Raw genomic sequence first — 23,745 nt, 5'->3', positions numbered from 1 at the left:
TCATTGAGTTCCGGGTGGTAGTTTATTGTTGGACAATAGGTTCAGCAGATTCCATCATCACTGTATTTATAAACATTCACAAGCATGCATCTGCGATGTTGATCGGGGCTTCATTGCAGGCTCTAAATTAGCTTCCAGAGCCATCAGTTTGTAAACAGTAGTAGTTTTGTCCAAACAATCATATGTTATATCATTACATGATATTGGGTTGACGACTAATTGTAAATGTCGACCTGCCTAACGTTGTTTCAGTGAATTCCACCCCAACCCCCATCCACCCCCCATCTAAATTCAGGGTTTTCTCATTTGTTGTTTTTTTTAAACAAAAAAAATCAATATGGCTTCATGATTCCATAATGTAGTGTTATCAAGCCTATGTTTTCAAATAGTTACTCAAATGTTTGCTGGAATAAGTTGTACCGAAAGTGCTGTCTGGATTATGACCCCAGTTAAAAGGGGGATCAGATGGTCCCAGAGGATGCTGAAGATGAACCGTTAAAAAGCCATCAAGGAAACAACATTCACCCGTTATCTAAGAAACATAGTCACAACTGCCAAGTAAGAGGCACCCAGCCTGATATTTATCTACAAGCTCACCTTTAGAATTGACTCGCATTGAAAGCTCATGTAGGGCAGCGTTCCCTTGGCGATTGAAAGGCGCTGTGTGTGAGAAGTCGGGGATTGCCTACTTTGGTTCACCTGTAGTTCCAGGAAACAGAAAGTTTGGCCAGGTGGCGTGGCATTCTTTCCGCACATTAGTCAGATTGTGATCGGACTGTTTAGTAAACAGCCACTGACAGCTTGGTGGTAGGTTCCGGAGACACACTGGCTATGAAATCAGTTGTATTTATAATTTCTCTTTGGAGGAATTTTGCTCATCAAGTTTACAAATAAGATATACTTTTATGTTGAAATTTTAAGATAATGCTTTAGTTACTAATCTTTTTAACTTTCCTGAGTGAAAATTATTTTTTTACGAGATGGTCAATTCAGATGAGGCCAGACCTCTTTAGTTACTTGTCTTACAGGCCTGCCTTTGAAATTTTAGCTATCATAAAAAAAAAGAAAAAACTAAGAATCTGTTATGAAAAATTATTTTGACCTGTAAACTTTTGTTTCAAAGTTAGTTTGACATTTTGACTGAGTTTGTTCTCTCTCAGCATTTTTCTCCCTAGTTAATGAACCCTAAAAGGTAGGTGTGTAATATACTCATGAAAAAACAGTAAAAGTCACTTTACAGTAAAGAATTTGTCTATGATATATAAGTGGTTTATATTTTTTCCTTTCTGCCATTAGGTATTTTCATTAACAAGTAATGAAATTGGCCAGGCTTGGAGTAATTTTTTCAAGATTTGACATTTTCACTGTGTTTTTTTATATCTGAATGATGCAATTGACAGTTAACAATGTATTCTTGATATTTATTGTAGAATCCTTTTTCTGTCAGTTTGTGGTTCGCAAAAAATGCCATGTGTCCATTTAGCCAAACATACAAATGAATGTTTACAGACACAGTAAATCCAATATATGCAGTCCATGTTTGGAAGCCAACGCTGGTGGTACTGTTTATGTAGGGTTGACCAAATTTGTGTTTGAGATGCATAAATATTCATATAAACATTATTCAGAAACAGAAGATGCTATTTACCAGACAACAGCCAAGTCCACCTTCACTCTAAGGATATACATCACTGCCTATTTAATTATTCCATCAGCCATGTTAATTTGGTTTGGCTGTAAAGAGCTATAATTGGCCTGAAAGACAAGGTTATGAGGTGTTGCCGGGTTCGCCATTTACATACATGATACAGTTTGACCAGCCCAGGAATACCGGTTGTGTAGGGTTTTCATAAGATGAAGTAAAGATATTATCCAGGGTGTTTGGACAAGAGTTTCAGTGGAGCAATTATGTCATAAATATTGCAATGTTTTAGCATCTTGGTTGTAAACCCAACCAAGATTGGAAATTCAAATCGCAAACTCACCACTAATTTTCTCAGCAGCTCTGATACCAATTGGATTGGACATAGATGGAACGTGCACAGTCAGACCTATTTGGGAAGGTGGGAATAAGGGGACTGATGGCGCTTCGTTTGAATCATGTAAAATTAGATCGGCAGAGTCTGGAATTAAATCACTTGTAGAAGATTTTTGATTTGTGCAAAAGTTGAAAACTGATAAAATTCCATTAAAGCAATACTGTATTGGCGCTTGTTTAGATGTGGATTATTTTTGTTACGATTTGATTAAAAGTGTCGCATGTCATGAAAGGGTTGTGGGGAATATCTTAAGAAAAAAGATTGTTTTTTAGCAGCTATGACAGTTTCTCAATCTCATGTTGCATGTTTATGATTTTAGAAACCTGGCCAGGGTTGTAGCTTTTAGTGCTGACTACCGTATTTTCTTGAGTATAGTGCGCGCTTTTTTTCCAAAAAACATGCACAGCTGTGCAGAAGGGGGTGGGTATTATACACGAAATTAATGAGTTTTGATGTTTTTTCCCCCATGGAAAGACATTACAGTGAGCATGTAACACCGGAAATACAATGTCAACAAATCCACACTGAAGTACACAAATTAGTCATGTAATTACACTGTCTGTCTATAAAAAGGGTTCTTTGTATATCTGGACTTATGTTTGTAACTTATTTTATTAATTTTATTCAAAATTCCTTTTAATATTGTTTTAATTAATTTCGGCGAAATCGTGTGTGAAGCGATCGGAAGATTGCACAACTCACCGTTATTAACAGCAACCACGGTCAGATTACCACTATTGACACCTTGAAACGAACTTTAGTTGACAGAGAATGGATACATATATCAAAAATGCCATACTGTGACTCGTTAAAAGGTATGTCTACTTGATGTACATTAGTTTACAAACATTTCCAAATATAATCTTGTGTTAGGGTGATAGCATATATGTCACCACAGCATTTTTTAGATCCGTGAAGATCCAGGTTAGAATAGGTCTTCAGCAACCCATGGTTGTCGTAAGAGGCGACTAACGGGATCGGGTGGTCAGGCTCACTGACTTGCTTGATTCATGGCATCGTATCCCTATTGCTTGGATCGATGCTCATGATGTCAATCACTGGATTGTCTGGTCCAGACTCGATTATTATCAGACCCCCATCATATAGCTGGAATAATGCTGAGTGTTGCATTCATTAAAAATTGTATTTGCATTGATTATCATTTGTTTGCTTGCACAAGTTCTAAGTTTGCTGACGGTTTTGATTCCAACCACAAGCAGATTTGATAGGGAACTGTGGTTCATTTGGATAAGATTCTGTGACAGATGATTCTGTAACACAATTCTGTCACAGACGATTAAAACTTCATCCCATATGGAAGTCTGAGACAGGGTAGGTCTCCAGAATCCCTTATAAATAAGATGGATCTGTTGATCAGAATGGCACCTGAAATGAAAGGTAAAATGGTCTTGACTTAATGAAGGTGTCACTCTTCTCCCATAGAGTTGTCTCCCTTAGTTGTACCCTGACCCATATTTGACCCCCACATTATCCAAATTTGTGATCCTTGTGACAAAACAAGACTGTACTCATGGGTTTCACCATGGAACAAAACTACGACAATCTACCTACTGATATATGGAAATCCATTTCCATGGGGCATTAAACCCTACTCACTCACTCACCCATTAACTGCTGACAGGGTGCCTTTAATGGAGGTGAGGCATGGCATTGCTACAGTTGAACCAGTGCACAAGGGATGTGGTTTAGATTGATTAACGAAATCAGGCAACTGGTTTGTTTCACCAGGGATTCTGGCCTGATGTGGACTGGGCGACATTTCATCATGGGGTAATTTGATGGAGCTTGCGTGAAGGGAAACGTGCGCCAGAAATTGTGCTGGTCAGGTTTCCGAGGTGGTAGCGGATAGACTGGATGTAGTACCCAACAAAGGGGTTAAAATATTGGGCTGCTTAATATGGACTGTGAGAAGACTGGCATCCAAACGGAATACAAATTTGGTGATTGATCAAGGCTTTTAGTGCAAGGAGTTTTGAGGAGATACTTCAAGCATACGCCTTACACGTAAAAGCAGCCCATGCCTTCAGTAAAATGCGACTACGCTTGTCGTAAGAGGCGACTTACGGGATCGGGTGGTCAGGCTCGGTGACTTTGTTGATGCATGTTATTGTATCCCAACTGCGTGGATTGATGCGCATGATGTCAATCACTGGATTGTCTGGTTCAGACTTGATTATTTACAGAACACCGTCATATAGCTGGAATATTGCTGAGTGCGAACAAACAAAACAAGCAAACAAACAGATCTGAATACAAAACTGCAGTCCAATTAACATTATTTTGGAGGATGGTTGAACTGTTGTCCATAAAATGTCCATGTAAGTCGTGTGTAACATTTTGACCAGTTATGGACTGACTGGATTTATGATTCTGATTTCAATAAAGGTGATATTTATAGATTGAGAAAATGAATTCAAATATAATATTAAAATCATATCGTATCATATCGTATCATATCATATCATATCATATCATATCATATCATATCATATCATATCATATCATATCATATCATATATTAAAATGGGTGGTTTTTCTATGAGTGTTTTTTCAGCACAGTTTTTAATCTATTTTTTTAAACAAAATCTGTTGATAAAGACATACAGACTTTTGTTTTTTAAATATTTGTTTTACATATAGATGAAAATTTTTAGATTATTCTTTTTATATGAACATACATTTTGCAAGTATGTGCTTTTGTTTTGTTGCCCTGTTTAAAGAAAAGTAAATATCCAAACACAGTTGTACCTGTCCCCATCAACTCAATATTTTTGTTGTAGCGTCGCAAAGAAATATCAATATTTTCTCTGGTAGCTGTATCAGATTACGTGTGTATGATGTTGTATGGCAGAATGCTTGAGCTCAGAGATTAATGACATGCAACTCAGGCAATATTGATTCAGGATGTGTATCCCGTCTCTTGTACAGGGAAGGATTCATTTGAAACTGTTATTTTCAATGTTTCTGGATGGATTTTTTGAAAACACACCATTCAGAAACATACATACCAGTTCATAAAACTACAGATATTTTCTAATTTGTCATATGATCATGATAATTGTCTTGTTTATGATGATGATGGACACCTGTTTTAAAGTATGCAGTTACCAACCCTGGTAGATCGTCTGCCCGGAGAGCGAAGGTCGTGGGTTCAATCCCCGGCCGCATACCGAAAGATGCTAAAATAGCGTACTTGTTGTTAACCTGCCTGGTGCTCGACACTGATGGGCTAAAACAAAGACTGGTCAGCTTGGAGTCAGTATCCTGTGTCTGAGTGGGGTATTCATGTTAAATGGCGGCATGGCCAGCACTATGAAACTGTCATTAGTCCGGACTAGTACAGCGACACACATGTGCTTGAATGTCGTCGCTTTGTAAGTGAAATAATCTTAAATGTGTCGTGATGTGAAACTCCATTTCACCTCACCTCATACAGTGTTTAATTAGCATGATTAATGAGCGCCTTAAACACAATGTCATAGATAACATGTACACCATATGTTAGTTCATAGGGTAGGTAACAAATAATTTATTTCACTTTCCAAATTGTTTTCTTGTTGACTAGTATGGCTACAGGTGATAATGTCAAAAGCAAAATGCCCTGTAGGTTAAAGAAATTCAAGCACAAATAGGATCCATAAATTCTCTTCCTTAGATATGTTATTTTGCCTGGCATGAATAAACAGGTGGAATATGTGGTTATGAGATTGAGTGAGTGAGTAAACATTGAACACCGTGTCCATAATTTCTCAGCTCAAAGTGACAGGTAATCGCATAAAAATAGCATTGACAAATATCATTTTGAACAGCTTGTTCTAATTGAAATTATTATTCCAATATTTCTCATATCACAAAGATTTCATGGTAATTTTGCTCTGATGAGTCATGATATTGAAAATATTCAGTATTGGAAACACCTTGCTGCCATAGCTACAGGTGCTCGGTGGTAGGGCCAGCCTTGTGGGTCCCACGTGTGGCACATTGAGGGTGTGGTGGGTTGCACTGAGCTAACCGGTGCGTGTAAGTGACCTCACCTGGGAGATATCGCTGTTTCAATGTAGACTGACTGATAACAAGTGGAATAAGATACCCCAACACGCTTTTCTTGTTGATCACAGAATGTACGTTTATGTTTGCATAGAAAGGACTGTATATTTTCATGTATATATCACGTCTCTTTCAGAAAAAAACCAAACTCTTGCATCTTGGACCATTTATGCCATAGTTGTCTTGAGATGGGGTTGCTATCGTAGGGATTCCTCTATTAACATATACCAAGGGTATATATTTTTGGTTCAGCAAAAAATACCACTTTGAGGGTTCGGCAATGGCTTGAATGTTGTATTTGTGTGTTAAAATGAATATGTTTGGTGGTGAAAATTTGTTTCAGTGTAATTTTTAAAAATGAATTTTGTTCTTTAACACAATGGATGTTTGAATTCATTGTAGTTGAAATATTAGCCAATTAAAATAAACATATAGCAATCTTTCTCTCGTTTGCGTGTAACACACCCCTGAGACAAAGTGTTTAAGCTTGTGACAAAGACCTCTTTGCTCTCATGTCTTCAAGCTGGAAGCAGTCGCCATCTTGAAAATTGTTTTCTTTGTCGGAACTAACATGCTTTTCATGATAACGAACTGACAGAAACTTTTATCCCAGAGTATATAAATAAACTTTCTCTATTTCTAGGCCAGAGTGGAAGTGGATCGAGATGGAAATGGAGCTAAGATCTACGCATATGCTTACGATATTGTTAAGGGTCGAAGTTCAGGGCAGTATCTGCATGAATTATTATGGTAAGTGGGCAAGTTTTGTCTTGGAATATTACCAGGATTCCTATAGCTACAAGATAATGGGAGATGGATTAAAATGAATTACCGCATTCTCTATTAAGCCCCGACCATCTTTGAGACCATTCTGTAAGTAATCTTTATAAGCATCTACTAAGCCTGATAATGTAAATGACAATCCATATTTTCTTGTTCATGTTACCGATCGTTTTAGAGTAATCACAGTAGTGTAGAAAGGGTACGTCAGGACCTTGTAACTATTAGTGAAAAGGTTTTTGTTTCATGGATGTTTGAACTATGTCTCCTCTACTGCTAAATCTCTGAAAACAAATTTAGTATAAGCATGGTTTTAACCCACCCCCCCCCCATTGTGAATTTTCTGAGTGACCAAGGTGCTTTTTATGGCGAATATGGTATTTGATTTAACCAAATGCCTTTTAAAATTTTGCTTGTCAAAACTTCAGGGACCTTTGATTGATTTTCCGTCTAGGTACATGTGAATCTCTGCTTGGTGTCCCTTACCAATTAGCTGATGTACAATGCATTGATGTTGCTTTTAGTATATAAGGCCACAAATTTAAATTTTTTAGGTTCACAATCTTTACAGAATTTTTGTCATTTGTGAAAAAACAAAACATATCAGTGTCTTTTCTTATTTAGTTTTGTTATCAAACTTAGCCAGTGGGTATTTGAACTCAAATATTGTTGCCATTGAAGTTTATTTGAAAATTGCTTAAAATTAGTGTACTGGCTTTAATATGAGGAATTTCATGTCATATTTTATTCTTTTTATTAGAAGTTTCTTTTGTTTCCTATTTATCTTCCTTTTTATTTAAAAAAAAAAATTTAAAATATTTTTTTTATACTTTTTTGTATATAGTCATTTATAATTTCACAGCAGCTGATTTTTGTCATAGTCAAAACATGTGTAAATCTAAAATATAAATATTGTCGATTTATCACACAATCAGATTGCTTCACTCACTTTTGTTGTTCCAGGGAACGTCACAGAGGAGGTGTAGCACACGGCTACAAAGTTGTACATAAAAATGGCGTGACTGTCGACAATCGCATGGAAAACCTCATTCTTGTATCCTCCAAATGCTCAACCCCTTACTTAGAGGAACCTTCCAACAAGAACCGAGAGCAGAGCTTGTACTGGATAGCAGTACAACAACTGCAGGGGGACCCCTTAGAAGTGAGGATAACATGATGGAAACATTTAACCAAACATTTGTTACCATAATTTACAATATGTGTAGTATCTTGTTTGAAAGGGCATAAATTTGGCTTACGTTTCATTTATGTCAAAATAGGCTTTTCTTAAATTTTTGCATTTTGAAAATTCATGTTTGAGCGCTTAAACTGTAAACTGGCAGAATAGTGTGTCATCATGCGCAAACGGTTTGTGAACTGGCAGTTCTTTTCCTTTAGCTGTTTGTTTGTTTGTTTGTTTGTCTAAAAATACTGACTTGTGTGATGGTTTTGTTTCAGCACTTTCCAGAGCCAGTATACAACAGATATTACAACTCCAATGGAGAAATTGTAGAAAGTGAAGGTATGGACGGTCATTAACTGTGACAACCAACAGTATGTTGGTTCTTCTTGTTCGTTCTATACTTGACTGACCTTGTCATGGGGGTTGTAGTGACTCCATTCTGTTCTTGATGGGGGCGGTAGGTAGCGTAGAGGTTAAAGCGTTCACTTGTCATGTCAAAGACCCCGGTTTGATTCCCAACATGGGTACAATGTTTAAAGCCGATTTCTGGTGTCGCTGGAATAATGCTAAAAAGCATAAAACGATATTAACTCGCTGTACAACGCGTGCCACTACTGACTGTCTGACTGTAACCCTTCAGTGTATGTTCCAGAAGTCAGCTGCGTGTACACCGCGTGCCACTACCGACTGTCTGACTGTAACCCTTCTGTGTATGTTCCAGAAGAAAGCTGCGTGTACAACGCGTGCCACTACCGACTGTCTGACTGTAACCCTTCTGTGTATGTTCCAGAAGACAGCTGCATGTACACCGCGTGCCACTACCGACTGTCTGACTGTAACCCTTCTGTGTATGTTCCAGAAGTCAGCTGCGTGTACACCTCGTGCCACTACCGACTGTCTGACTGTAACCCTTCTGTGTATGTTCCAGAAGTCAGCTGCGTGTACACCGCGTGCCACTACCGACTGTCTGACTGTAACCCTTCTATGTATGTTCCAGAAGTCAGCTGCGTGTACACCGCGTGCCACTACCGACTGTCTGACTGTAACCCTTCTGTGTATGTTCCAGAAGACAGCTGCGTGTACAACGCGTGCCACTACCGACTGTCTGACTGTAACCCTTCTGTGTATGTTCCAGAAGTCAGCTGCTTGTACAACGCGTGCCACTACCGACTGTCTGACTGTAACTTCTGTGTATGTTCCAGAAGTCAGCTGCGTGTACACCGCGTGCCACTACCGACTGTCTGACTGTAACCCTTCTGTGTATGTTCCAGAAGACAGCTGCGTGTACAACGCGTGCCACTACCGACTGTCTGACTGTAACCCTTCTGTGTATGTTCCAGAAGTCAGCTGCATGTACACCGCGTGCCACTACCGACTGTCTGACTGTAACCCTTCTGTGTATGTTCAAGAAGTCAGCTGCGTGTACACCGCGTGCCACTACCGACTGTCTGACTGTAACCCTTCTGTGTATGTTCCAGAAGACAGCTGCATGTACACCGCGTGCCACTACCGACTGTCTGACTGTAACCCTTCTGTGTATGTTCCAGAAGACAGCTGCGTGTACAACGCGTGCCACTACCGACTGTCTGACTGTAACCCTTCTGTGTATGTTCCAGAAGTCAGCTGCGTGTACAACGCGTGCCACTACCGACTGTCTGACAGTAACCCTTCTGTGTATGTTCCAGAAGACAGCTGCATGAACAACGCGTGCCACTACAGACTGTCTGACTGTAATCCTTCTGTGTATGTTCCAGAAGTCAGCTGCGTGTACAACGCGTGCCACTACCGACTGTCCAACTGTAACTCTTCTGTGTATGTTCCAGAAGACAGCTGCGTCTACTACGAGTGCCACTACCTGCCCTGCACCAACATGGAGAAGGAAATCAGGGAATTCAGTATATGTGGCAGATGCCAGGAAGTCAGGTAACTCTCGTCCTCCTCCGTATTGACCAAATAACTGTGCCTCCCTTCTTCCCCTGCAGGGAGTGCGTGACCATCTCTACACATCTACTTGTGACCAGGCAGACTCTGTGTCATTGTACCCAGATGGTCATCACCGTTGCTCATGCTATTGATCACTAATCTCATTAAAATCTGATCTTAGTTCTCGCTACCGTTAAACAAAGATTTGAGAACACCACATTACGGGTCATGTCAGACCAACCTTGTGCAAACTTTGACCTACCAATGGATTGACTGACAAGAAGTCGACATTAGCCAATCAGAAGGCAGCTTTTTCGTTCTTTATGGCACTAATTTCAAATTGGCGACTACGCTTTGAAACATTTTTTGACAAATTCTCAATTAAAAATTTGAAACCTGAACAAAAGAACATTCTGGAATGGCTAATAGATGGTCTACATTTTATGGATTTAGTTGTTAAGCCCATAACTACCGTTCGTTCCGGTATCGTTCAGAATACCCCGTGTTAAAGTTTTCGATGTTGCATGATTAGAAATCACTTTCCAACTGTCAATTTCATGATAATGAAGGCTCTGATTGGTTGGATGACAGGTCGTTCTGACGTGATCCCTAATGATCGTCCTCAGATTTTTGTTTAGCGGAAGCGAGAACTAAGATTTGATTTTAATGAGATTGATCAACCACCAGTTTGTCTTAACAGACTTAATTACTTTGAAGAAAACTGTTTTATATGTTGTAATCAAAGGAGGATTGATGCCAGGAAATGTATCTTTGCACCATACAGTTCTTTGAATACTATTCTTGTATTTCCAATAACTTCAGTATTAAGTATTTCGACAGTCATTACATTTAAATAAATATTTTGAAGACACATGCCATTGTTTTCATGCTCACTTTTTTTTGCAAGAGATCATTTATACCGTATTGGACGTAATAAGCGCCCCGCTCTAATAAGCGCCCACAGCAATATTTGATAATATGTTGGCTAGTGAACAATCCCACTTAGCACCCCTTCCAATTGATCAATGTACACAAGACTTATTTATTCATAAATAATACTCACTTGTGTGTTATATGCACGCTTAATTATGGGCAATTGAATTCTGGAAAAATATATCTGTCGTATATAAACATTTCAGGGTTTAGCGTGCCCCATGAAATTTAAGAGCCCCTATTTCTAATTTTGAGAGCACCCTGGGCACTTCTTATGTCGAATATGGTAACTGCATAGGGTTGATACACTCTTAACTACTTTGGCTTTGACCTTGTTTTCGGAGAGGCATGTTCGAATTTCAAACTGTAGAAATATAAAATGAATGCTGATTTTACTTATTTATGTATTTAAAAGAGTATGTTATCCAAAATGATTTTTCTAATATTTTAACATTTTCTGTCTTTGCCTTACAGGTATTGTGGAACATACTGCCAGCAGAGGGACTGGCCAGTTCATAAACGATACTGTCGAGAACGACGACATTTATTCATATCGGAGCGACCTCCAGATCGATAGCTTTACCCCTCATATCACAATTCCATCATCTTCGCTATATTCCATTGCCATTGTGTTTCTCAGTCCCATTGTACATAGACAACAACACACCATTTTAGGTGTTCTTATTATGTAGGAGAGTGATAGTGATTTGAGAGAAAGAAATTTTTACAAAGCTGTAAGAGTTATCTCCCCTTAACTTTGCCGGTCGTCACTTACAACATACTCAAAGATACTGTGTGGTGTTGTTGTGAACTTTTAGGATGGTGTTTAAATTTTTTTAGTAACCCTGAGGGTTATTAAATGATGGACATGTTTTGTCAATCTGAGAGCTGACCTGAGTGTTTAAGTTTATGGGAATATTTGTTTTGATTGTTGCATGAAGAGGCGCATAATATCGATCACATCACTCTATCACTTGAAAGATTTTTAGCACTCCACATTCCAAGCTGAGTTGTAATGACTGCAGTGTCTTTGTTATAGTTTTCACTTTGCTGTGAATGCTAGAATTCTTAAGAAAGAAATGCTGTGGTTCAGATAGAGCCTTTGTTTATGAATCTCATTGACATTTTTTACATCACATATACTACTAAATAGTACCATAATTCTGACCTTTGCCTGGGTTTTGTTTAAAGAATACATGTTACAAAATCCCACCCAAATCCTTGATATAAGAATCACAGCATTATTTTTTCTTTTCTTCAGCCTATATTTGTTATGCATGAAAATGAACAGAAATCGAAGTGGTTGTTGGTTAAGTTTAATTCCCACTTGAGTAGTTTTTTGCGTGTGTATTTGATGAAAAAGAGTCCATATTTTAGGCTTATTTGCTGGTATTGCACCCATGACATTCCTTATAACATAACCAAAGATGTGTTTATGAAGATGTGCAAAATGTTTGAAGGGGGATAACTCTCAAGGCTTAAGTGTGCATAACAATTAATCTTGACCTGTCAGTTGCTTATACACTGAACAGTCCGAGTAAAACATAAATATGTATTCATCATGTATTAAATTTTTCTTGGAACAATGGGAAAAACTGACTTGAGACACCCCCCCAATTTTATGTCTTTGTTCAAATTCTTTCACAACCAAGTCAGCAGTACCATTGTCTCTTTTGTCAAGAGTTATGTCCCTTGTAACAAGAGTTATGTCCCTTTGTTCCATTGAAAATACATTTGATTGTGCAATATATTGCTTGATGCCATAGAACTCGCATAGTTGTGAAAATAATCACTTCAATCTAGTCTTTGTGTCCACATCTGATCATTGTTTACCCCATTTCATGAAATGGGATGTTCTGCTTCAGAGGATGGATGATACCATTTTGTTATGAAGGGTTGAAGGCCTTTGCTTTGAGTTGTTTTGAGTGTTGCCTAGTCTCAGTATCTGTCACACCAAGAATCAACAAGATCTCACCATCTTCTAGTATTTGTTTTAAATATTTAACCTTTTGATGGTTTTAGATAAACACAAAACAAGATTTAATGTCTGAACTTCAAATATCAGATAGTTGGATATGGTATATATATTTGAGGAGGGAGGTTATAAGACATTATAATTAGGAAGTTGAACAAGGAGATTTAATTTTCACATGTAAATCGGAGATAAGTGTGGACAAGAGAATGACAGTCACCTGTAGATTATGAAAAGTAACAGGCCATCACTAGTTGATTATTTTCTTTGTCAGAATCGTATCAAAATGAAGTTGCCTCTGAGTTTATGATACATCCCATGCATCATATTTAGCTATTAATGTACTGATTTAACCAAGTAAGGGAACAATGAAAAATGTAGGGAAGTAGGCTTCACTGTCGGTACATTTGAAACACCGTATTTTCTTGAGTATAATGCGCACAGTAATGTCTTTCGGTTGGGGGAAAAAACATCAAAACTCATTATGGCGTGTATAATGCGCACGGTAATGTCTTTCGGTTTGGGGAAAAACATCAAAACTCATTATGGCGTGTATAATGCGCACGGTAATGTCTTTCGGTTGGGGGAAAAAACATCAAAACTCATTATGGCGTGTATAATGCGCACAGTAATGTCTTTCGGTTGGGGGAAAAAAACATCAAAACTCATTATGGCGTGTATAATGCGCACGGTAATGTCTTTCAGTTGGGGGAAAAAAACATCAAAACTCATTATGGCGTGTATAATGCGCACGGTAATGTCTTTCAGTTGGGGGAAAAAAACATCAAAACTCATTATGGCGTGTATAATGCGCACGGTAATGTCTTTCAGTTGGGGGAAAAAAACATCAAAACTCATTATGGCGTGTATAATGCGCACGGTAATGTCTTTCGGTTGGGGGAAAAAAACATCAAAACTCATTATGGCGTGTATAATGCGCACGGTAATGTCTTTCAGTTGGGGGAAAAAAACATCAAAACTCATTATGGCGTGTATAATGCGCACGGTAATGTCTTTCGGTTGGGGGGAAATAACATCAAAACTCATTATGGCATGTATAATGCGCACAGTAATGTCTTTTGGTTTGGGGAAAAACATCAAAACTCATTATGGCGTGTATAATGCGCACGGTAATGTCTTTCGGTTGGGGGGAAATAACATCAAAACTCATTATGGCATGTATAATGCGCACAGTAATGTCTTTTGGTTTGGGGAAAAACATCAAAACTCATTATGGCGTGTATAATGCGCACGGTAATGTCTTTCGGTTGGGGGGAAATAACATCAAAACTCATTATGGCATGTATAATGCGCACAGTAATGTCTTTTGGTTTGGGGAAAAACATCAAAACTCATTATGGCGTGTATAATGCGCACGGTAATGTCTTTCGGTTGGGGGGAAATAACATCAAAACTCATTATGGCATGTATAATGCGCACAGTAATGTCTTTTGGTTTGGGGAAAAACATCAAAACTCATTATGGCGTGTATAGTCTGCACAGTAATGTCTTTCGGTTGGGGGAAAAAACATCAAAACTCATTATGGCATGTATAATACACATCTCCTTCTACACAGCTGTGTTTTGGGGAAAAATGTCCACACTGTACTCAAGAAAATACAGTAGTGCATACACAAATTCATCACAGGTCAGCATCAAATGTTGAGATGTGTTTGTGGGCATTGTTTCCAATGCGTATTTGGTTGACCAGGCTGGGAACCACAGATAGCAGATCATTTTACTGTGTCTAAAGCTGAGTGTTCCCTTTTTTATTTCTATCAGTATATAAGACTCTGTGTCAAAAAGAATGCCTGCCAAGGGAGTAATATAAGCAAATTCTTCGAACACTTAATTTCTGTGTTTGGCAAATGCACTTTGAAGCAGTTGGGACATACTTCCATCATCTTAAAGTACTGTTGACTTCGATATTTATTTTTTATGCAATTGTTTATGTCATTTTATAAACAACACAACAGAAAGCTCTGACTTAAATGTCCAATGAACTTGTTGTGGCCTGATGCATATTTATGAATCTCCATGGCATGGTGTGTGTAGAATTTCACAGATTATCACCAAAGAATATTTCCTAATTTATAACAACCAACATGTTTTGTTACTTTTCAAGTATTGAGTGCTAATTATGTATTAAATTATCTAGATTATTTATGTTAAAACTATTTATCATTGCAATAAAGTGTATGTCTGGTCTAAAATGTCTCCACATTGGTAAATGTTTTCTTTAAATTATTTATTTTGGTGTGTAAATTGCTATTTCCTAAGAGCTTATTAACTCCAAATGTTCATCAAACTTTTGTTGCTATGCAACAAGGTTGAAGAGCAGCTATAAGCTGCTTGAGTGTTACTATTTATAGACTGGAATATGGGCCATCACCATGTATGGACAGATCTGGTTTTGAACTTATAACACTTACTTGAATTTTTGTTTGTCATTTTGTTTAGGCTAACATAAATTGAACAGATTAAATTTGTAAGTAATTAAGAAACCAAGTTCTTATTTTCATTTTTTTTATCTGCCTTTTTGACACTGTGTTTGTTCAGACTAATACTGCGAAGATCACATGAAAATACAGGATGAACGGAAACTTAATTTTTTCTTGTCGTTGATTATGGTATATGATTTTTCCAAATAGATTGAAATAAGGGGAGAGCACTCATTAATGACATGTTGATGAAAGATATTGTGTTTGAGAAGAAACAGGAGTTATCCGGCCTTGGTGGCAGTTGTTATGATCCAAGCCATATTGGTAGTACAGATTAAAGAGATCATTGAAATTCATATTTTATGTAAAACCCTCCGATAGATAATACTTTTTACATATTGTTTATTGTTCATGCCCTTGAAGTTGATATATTCCAGTGTTAGGTCATTTCATAGGGTTTGCCAATCTCATTAAAATCAGATTTTAGTTCTCGCTACCGCTAAACAAAGATCTGAGGACATCCCATTAGGGGTCACGTCAGAATGACCTTTCATCCGACAAATCAAAGCGTTGCTTACCAGATCATGAAAGTGACAGTCGGAATGAGTTTTCTAATAATGCAACCTCAAAAACGTTAACACGGGGTATTCCGAACGATAGTAAGGGGCTTAAAGACTGAATCTATACAATCTAGACCATATATTAGCCATTTGAGAATGTTCTTTTGTTCAGGTTTCAAATTTTTAAGCGAGAATTTGTCAAAATATGTTTCGAAGCGTAGTTGCCAATTTGAAATTAGTGCTGTAAAGCACGAGAAAGCTGCCTTCTGATTGGCTAATGTCGACTAATTCCATTGGTCAGTCAGAGTTTGCGAAAGGTCGGTCTGACCTGACCCATAATGAGATGTCCTCAGATCTTTGTTTAGTGGCAGCGAGAACTAAGATCAGATTTTAATAAGATTGTAGGGTTTGCAAATATTGAGATTCCTGTCCAGTTAATTTTGATCGTATACAGTGGGAATCCAAAGATCCTTCAATCAATGTCATTCCAGCATTTGTCCTCCTAGTGTTGTCATCATCATGCTAGCCGCTTGCCCATGATGATGATGATGATGATGATGATGACACATGAGGCGAGATGGTGACCCTCCTTTCCTGTACATTATTAGCAGCTTTGTTGATAAATCTAATTTATTACTGGTATTTAAAACAGCTGTTACATGCTTCAATCAGAGTTTAAGGTCATGAGAAGTCATCCGAGTGTAAAATGCATTTGTGTGATTATGTTTCAAAAGTGAAACTCTATTAATTTTCATGACTTGAAATTTCACAGCAAATTTCAAAAGTATATATGTTATTCAAATAAGGTTAATAGTCAGTCCATATTGCATCAATACCATCCATATTTTTATAAATTCATAATTTGTATAACCATAATTTGCATTTCATTTGCATACATGATTCAAATCATTAATGCATGGAGTTTGTTAAGAAACTGAGTATGCATTTAAACTGCCTGATTTGTATATTTAGAGATGTAGTTCACCTACAGTGACTATAGTTTGTATCTATTGATGTGATGTCCCTGACTATGAAGCATGATATGTAATTAGCAAATGTCAGTAACGTGTCTATTTCAGGGGAAGAACCTTGCCAGTTTATTGATCTTTGTGATCAGTAGCAATAGCTAGACAGATCTTGAATCTGCTGTGTGTACAGATTTAGATATGACATTAAGCATCTACCTTCGATTGTTAAACTAAACAATAGTGGTTTTTTTTAATATTAATTTTTAAAGATCTGTTTAGTACTAAGGCCACATCTACTAATTTCCTATTATTTTAAAAGAATTTCTTTGTCAAAATGCCAAGAGGCACAACTGGTTATTTTGTCAAGGATAATTTTAGCTTCGTTGTGAACAAAAAATTCAACAACAAAAAAAGAAGTGTTTTAAAGTTTTCAATCAACACATCAGTAAATATTCTTTAAAGGAGGCTCTGAAGAAGTAACTGGTCTTGTCTATGCATGAAATGTCATTGTAGTAAAATCCTGATGCAAAGATCACTGCGGAAGGCGTACCTTGAAATATAAGGTCTTACTGTTTGCTGCTGGCTAGATTGCCTGCTGCAGCTTGATAAGAGTGTGTTCTATTTCACTGGTACTGAAATAGACATGTTATTGACAGTGTATTCACCTCTACTCACATTCCTAACACAGCAGTTACGATTTATCTGTCAGTATTGGCAGCTTGTTACTAACATATGTTGTTTTCTAGTTATTTCTTTATCAAAACATAGGCTTTGAACATTGGACATAACACTTACATGAGACTCGACTTTCATGAGGTTTAGGATGTTGAATGTGTATCTAACGTAAGGGCTGATATTTAGTTGTCTTTGCATAATCCCAAAGGTTAGCTTGTCAATGACGAAACATGACATTTCACAAAAAAACCATATTGCATAAGTCACATGTTGTCATGTTTCAAAGACTGATACATTCCAAATTGTCTTGAAAAGAAGAAATATGATAAGGCTCATTAGAAATGTAAAGCTTAAGTTATGGAAACTTATGAAATATAAAAAATATCAGACATGTTCCTATGAATGACTACAAGCACCTTTTCTTTGAGTTTTGAACTTCTCACTTTAATAAAAACATAAATATGGGTAAAATGAGAGAAAAAAGGGTTATTATTTGTACTTTGAGAGGAAAACGAAACAGTTTATTTCCCAAAATTATATTTTTGCAATACTTTTGCTGATTTTATCTAGATTTCCCTAGAACTTCAGCTTGGATAAAAGATGTAAAAATACTTCCTGAAACCTCTTAAATTCATATATTTTAAACATTCACAATATTTGGTTGTTAAGTGCAGAACATGCATATATTGAAATGGAAAAGAGTCAGTTCTTCATATGAATGCATGTAAGCTTTTAAGCAATTTTTTCTTATTTCTTAAATTATGCAAATATCTGTGGGCTATATTAAAGCCCTTATTCTACCTTGACTTGTTGTCTTGTTTCATCAGTGTTATGCCAGTGTTCATGCCTACTGTAGTCATGTTAATAGTTGTCCATTATACATTTGTGTTGATTTTGGAGTAGTTTTTACAGTATTTATTATTTATTTTCACTATGAATATATATTTATCAACATGCAGGTGTGTTGCTAGTCCACTCCACAAGGTCCTACCAAATTTGACCCTTTGACCTGGATTTTGATTACAAGTATGTCTTTGAGATAGTTAACATATTTCAAGTGTGAAAGAGAGTATATATGATTTTGAAAATATGTTTTCTCACATTTGTCAGTATTGGTACTGGAGATAAACTCATCACTGAACAAGAATATTTCTAAGTTTATTTTGAGACAAGTTACTATTTCCTGGATTTGTAATTAATTGATGATATTGTGATTTTATTGAAGGTAAAGAATCAAGGCTTTCACATTTTCCTTAAAGATTTCAACTGTACTGGTGTTATGGTGGAATGAAGGTTGGCCTCATGATTTATAACAATTTCATATTTTTAGAAATTCAGATTTAATTTTTCTTAAAAAACAAACATTGCCCACCACATGTTTTGTACACACATAATAATAAAAAATATGTGTTTTTAAAAATTCTCAGTTGATGAGGAAGAGATTCTAAGATGTTATTTTCTGTTTGAACCAAGTACACATAAAATGACTGCACATAAGGGCTCTCTGTCCACGTTGGTTGGAGCAGGCGTTTGTATTGGGTACAGTGGTTTGGCTGACCAATTTTTAAAAGTCATGAGGTTCACATCATCCAAGTTACAACTTGTTTTGAATTGTTAAGGAATTGTCCAATTACTTTGTCGCTAATACTTTTAAGGAGACTTTTTTTGTGTCAAAGTTACTTTTGTACCTTATGAACTTCTTGGGAAATGATTGGATGTTCTATCTGAATACATCTTCTCGAGGCAAGCGAGTTTAACTGACTATAAAAGTCCAGTATCCACCCTTGACGAACTAGGCTGGTATTAGGGAGTTACATTTTGGCTGGACTAACGAGTATATGCATAGTCCAATCGAAATCTCGCAATGAAATCGAAATCCGTTTCATAAACTGTCGTGCAGGTTACGGTCAATTGCAGGATTTGTAAAGCATATGCACCGCCAACTTGTTGTCAACAGATATTTTCCAAACCTTTTCATGTTTTTAATCAAGGTGCTCGCGTGATTTGATGCACTTCTCAATGTAAGACCCATTTTATCACAATATATATCTTGATTAACGATCAGATCGTTTTGACTGGGCGCCGCCATTTTGTTTGAAACAAGTGCAAGTGATGGAATCGGATTGGTCCATAGGAGAGGCTCAAAAGGGCTATGGCCATAATAACTACTGGTGGCGCTACGATCGTGCCCAGGAATTCCAGCCTAGTTCGGCAAGGCTGGAAACTGGACTTTTAAAGTCAGTTGACTCTCTTGCCTCGGGAAGATGGTCTGAATAAGGATGCAGCCTTATCAGGGAGACAGCGGATGGCCAGTGATGACTGCATCATGTAGAGACTACGCTGCTGCTGAGATGACTTCTTTAATAAATTAAAAAAAGACTTTCTTTCTACGTCAAATTCTGATTGAAAGTTTTCATGTGATAATTAAAATCTTATGTTATGTACATATTAATTCTTATAATCATGATAATCTCATGAATGTCTTAAGTTAACCTCATGATTGCAGAATTGTATGATTTGTGATTTCACATATCTTTAAAAAATCTTTAAATAAATATTAAAAATTATTGCAGTATCAAAGGTGATGAGTTTTGATCTTGTTTGCTCCATTTGAAATTGTTAGGAACAAATATGTCCAATTCAGGTACAGTTTAGTCAATGTCTTGGTGTTCTCACTTGATAGGAAAGATCATTTGTAAGCCTGTGTTCACTGTGGCTGTCATTTACAGATATAAGAAGCTCATCTACCAAATAGAATCTTGTGCAAATCTTTACAAAGCATATGGTTTCAATGAAAAGGTCAGAATGATGTCATGCATGCTGATATGTGTGTCACAAAACAGTCCCTTCCCTCTCATCTTGCCAATGTATTTTTCCACTGTGAAATGTCATTTGTAGAAGGTATTTTTGAAGTACTGTATGGCTGGGATGAAGCCTTCAACCTTAAATGATGTCTTTGTCAAGAAAGTTAACCTGTCTTTTTAATCCAAGTCCTGTTTTGTTAGAACCAAGAGTAATGGGTCTGTGAGAAATGCTTTTTGCGTAATATAGATACCGGTACCAATCCATTTCAGTACTGGCTCATTCATGTGAAAATAAACATGTGCAGACTATTAATGGCTGTAATTTAATTCAAACTGATTTATTTTTGTGTTTTCGTGGCCGACCGATTGATACTAACACCCGAACTTATTAAATACGATAACAGGATTTATTCATACTTCGTGTAAGATATTCAAAAGTTTTGGATAGTGTTACTTTGAACATATTAAAGCACTTTGTACATATGAAGTATTTTGTAGCTGTTTTGTAAAATATAATTAAGCTTTCTTGCCTGGTAGTTTTTCATGAAAATACTTTCATACCAAATTTCATACATAGGACCCTTTCATGCAGTGCTCAAGGACCATCTTCAGTGGTGATGCCTGTATTAAGATGATGTGTTAGTTTAACATGCACGTCCATGAACACATTTGACGACAGACACGACCTTGTGATATAAAATACATGCCATGACACATCTCCCTTTTTATGCTAGTTTCATAGTGAAAAGGTTGTTTTATTTTGAAGAGATCTTCAATTTTCTGTAGTCTGTGTTTTGTATAAAAGAAATCCACAACAAGCCTAGTATTGAGCTCCATGCAGTTATGTGGCTGTTCCTCGCTCTCTCATGATGATGATGATGATGATGATGATGATGATGATGAAACAACGGCTTCTGGTGCCTCACATCATAAAATATTTAATTAAATGTCCCATATTGCATGAATTTAGTTTGATTGACATCATTAAGTGAAATCCATGTACCTAATAATCCATGAACTCAAATAATATCATAAGATGTGACGTTTTAGTCTTGCAAAAATCTTAATTAGTGCTATGGTCAAATAGTCAATAAATATTCCAAAGTTCAAGCTAAGGAAGATTTAATGTCCCATAGTCACCGTATTAAGTGCCCTACTCCAATAACCAACTTATACACCAGTCTGCAAGTACTGTAATCTTTATGAGCGCCTTGTACTAGGGCTGATTAGTAAGTCAGAAAATACAACTGTACATGTACAGGAGGGGTTGTATATTCTGCTTGCAGACATTGAGTTTTTCCCCCCAAATGAACACAATACCATGGACATAACACTGGCTTATTATGGTGAATAGGGTATATCCATTTTTTTTCACAGAACAAGTCTAGTCTTCTTGGAAGAGTACAGTATTTGAAAAGATAGATTAATATACAAATATAATTCAAATATTTGCTGGTGTGTAGCAAGGTTAGGCTAGACTTGGGGAGATCTTATGCAATATCAAACTCCTAACAGGGCATTTTGACTGAGAGCAAAGTTAGAGATGCAGCACAAGCTGCAATGGAGCTTGATCTAGAGCGTCACTAGCAACCAATGATCTTATTTTGTTGACAGTTATCGTGAAATATCTGCCATTCATTTATCATCCCATGTGGTGTAATTTATTTGTTCCAAAATAAAGAGAAAGCTGGAATCAACTGTATGTTGTATGTGGTGTTTTCATGGATACCTTTTGGAGGCACAATTAGCCCAGTCATTTAAGGCAATTCAATTTTGTAGAGTTGCGTCCCTTACGTATGGCAGGATCTTGTGACCAGGTTACCCAAAAGTGGATAGTGCCTGCCTGGAGAGCAGGTCTGTGGTTGGATTCTCTGGCAGCATCAAACCAAAAGATGTTAAATGGTACATGTCATTGCCCTGCCTGGCGCTCGGCATTAGGGGCTAGAACAAGGACTGGTCAGCTCGGAGTCATGTGCTGTGTCTGAGTGGGGTATTCATGTGAAACTACGGATGGTATTTCAGTCATCTTCCCCAGGCAAGAGAGTTAACTGACTTTAAAGTCCAGTTTCCACCCTTGCCGAACTAGACTGGAATTCTTGGGCTCAATCGTAGTGCCACTAGTGGTTATTACGAGTTATGTCCCTTCGAAGCCTCTCCTATGGGCCAATCAGATTCCACCTCTCGTATCACTTACATTTGTTTCAAACAAAATGGCGGCGATCTGATCAATAATCAACATCTATATTGTGATAAAACGGGTCTTACATCCCGAAGTGCATCAAAGCACCTTGGTTAAAAACATGAATAGATTTTGAAAATCTGTTGGCGAGTTGCACATGCATTGCAAATCTTGCAATCTACCGAAATCTGCACGACAGTTTACGAACCAGATTTCGATTTCGTTGCACAATTATGATTGGACTATGCATAGACTCGTTAGTCCAGCTAAACTGTAACTCCATAACACCAGCCTCGTTCGGCAAGAGTGGAAAGTGGACTTTTATAGTCAGTTAACTCCCTTGCCTTGGGAAGATGTATTTCAGTGGGCTATAGCATCATTAGTCCACACACCCAGTGCTCCACACCAGACACACGACACCACACACTAACAGCCACTAAGGGGGTTTTGTGGCTTGTAACAAATGACGTAAGAGACTGGGGTACCAACAGCTCAAGAAGCAAAATCACATCCTGATTGGCACTAAATTCAACTTGTTGGGTAAATGAAAGTTTGTTGTTTGTTGTTGTTTAACGTGGCACTATATGCTATATGATAGCTGTTTGTAAATAATCGAGTCTGGACCAGACAATACAGTGACTGACATGAGCATCAATCTCCGCATATGGCATATGATGACATGCATCAACTATGACAAGTATGGGTTGCTGAAGACTTATTCTAAACCAGATTCTTCACGGGCTGTTAATGTTAGTGAAGCCCCACAACCTGGCCTGCACATTAAACTATTTCTCTACATATTAGTAGGTGAGGTGAAATTGGGTTTAATGTCGCGTCCAAGACTATTGCACTTATATAGCGATGTGCATGCACGTGCGTGTGTGTGGGGGGGGGCTTGTACTAGTCCGGACTGATACCGATTTATAGTGCTAGCCCACTGAGATACCCTGCTGCAGTTTAACAGGAATACCCCACTATACTGACTCCGAGCCGACCAGTCTTTGTTTTAGCCCCTGAATGTCGAGGCCAGACAGGGTAACAACAAGTACCATCTTTTAATGTCTTTGGTATGACGCGGCTGGCGATCGAACCCCGGACCATCCGCTCTCCGGGCGGACGCTCTACCGCTAGACCACGGAGGCGGTCTCCATATTAGTAGCTTCAATATACAAATATCCTTATGTTGATGATACTGGTGCCTGAACAGGAAAACATCCAAC

The 23,745-nt window shown here is 37.5% G+C and overlaps 1 protein-coding gene across 3 annotated transcripts in view; it reads left to right on the top strand.

Moving 5' to 3' along the window:
• The window catches only part of LOC124148992 (zinc finger MYND domain-containing protein 19-like), a 41,798-nt gene extending 29,257 nt beyond the window's left edge, over positions 1–12,541 (top strand). The window contains exons 3-7 of one of the 3 annotated variants that reach the window (XM_046520319.2): positions 6,751–6,857; positions 7,851–8,049; positions 8,346–8,409; positions 9,897–9,993; positions 11,401–12,541. In XM_046520319.2, the coding sequence (XP_046376275.1) occupies positions 6,751–6,857; positions 7,851–8,049; positions 8,346–8,409; positions 9,897–9,993; positions 11,401–11,503 (570 nt within the window). In that variant the 3' untranslated portion in view covers positions 11,504–12,541. Of the gene's footprint in view, positions 1–6,750; positions 6,858–7,850; positions 8,050–8,345; positions 8,410–9,824; positions 9,994–11,400 lie in introns of all 3 variants that reach the window. The other 2 variants (XM_046520318.2, XM_046520317.2) reach the window with 2 other exon arrangements.
• Positions 12,542–23,745: the final 11,204 nt, after the last annotated feature.

Source organism: Haliotis rufescens, unplaced genomic scaffold (genome assembly GCF_023055435.1).
Source record: "Haliotis rufescens isolate VD_foot unplaced genomic scaffold, xgHalRufe1.0.p SCAF_8, whole genome shotgun sequence".
Lineage (NCBI taxonomy): Eukaryota > Metazoa > Mollusca > Gastropoda > Lepetellida > Haliotidae > Haliotis > Haliotis rufescens.
Note: the sequence above shows the minus strand (reverse complement) of the source record. Positions and strands in the feature narration are given on the sequence as shown.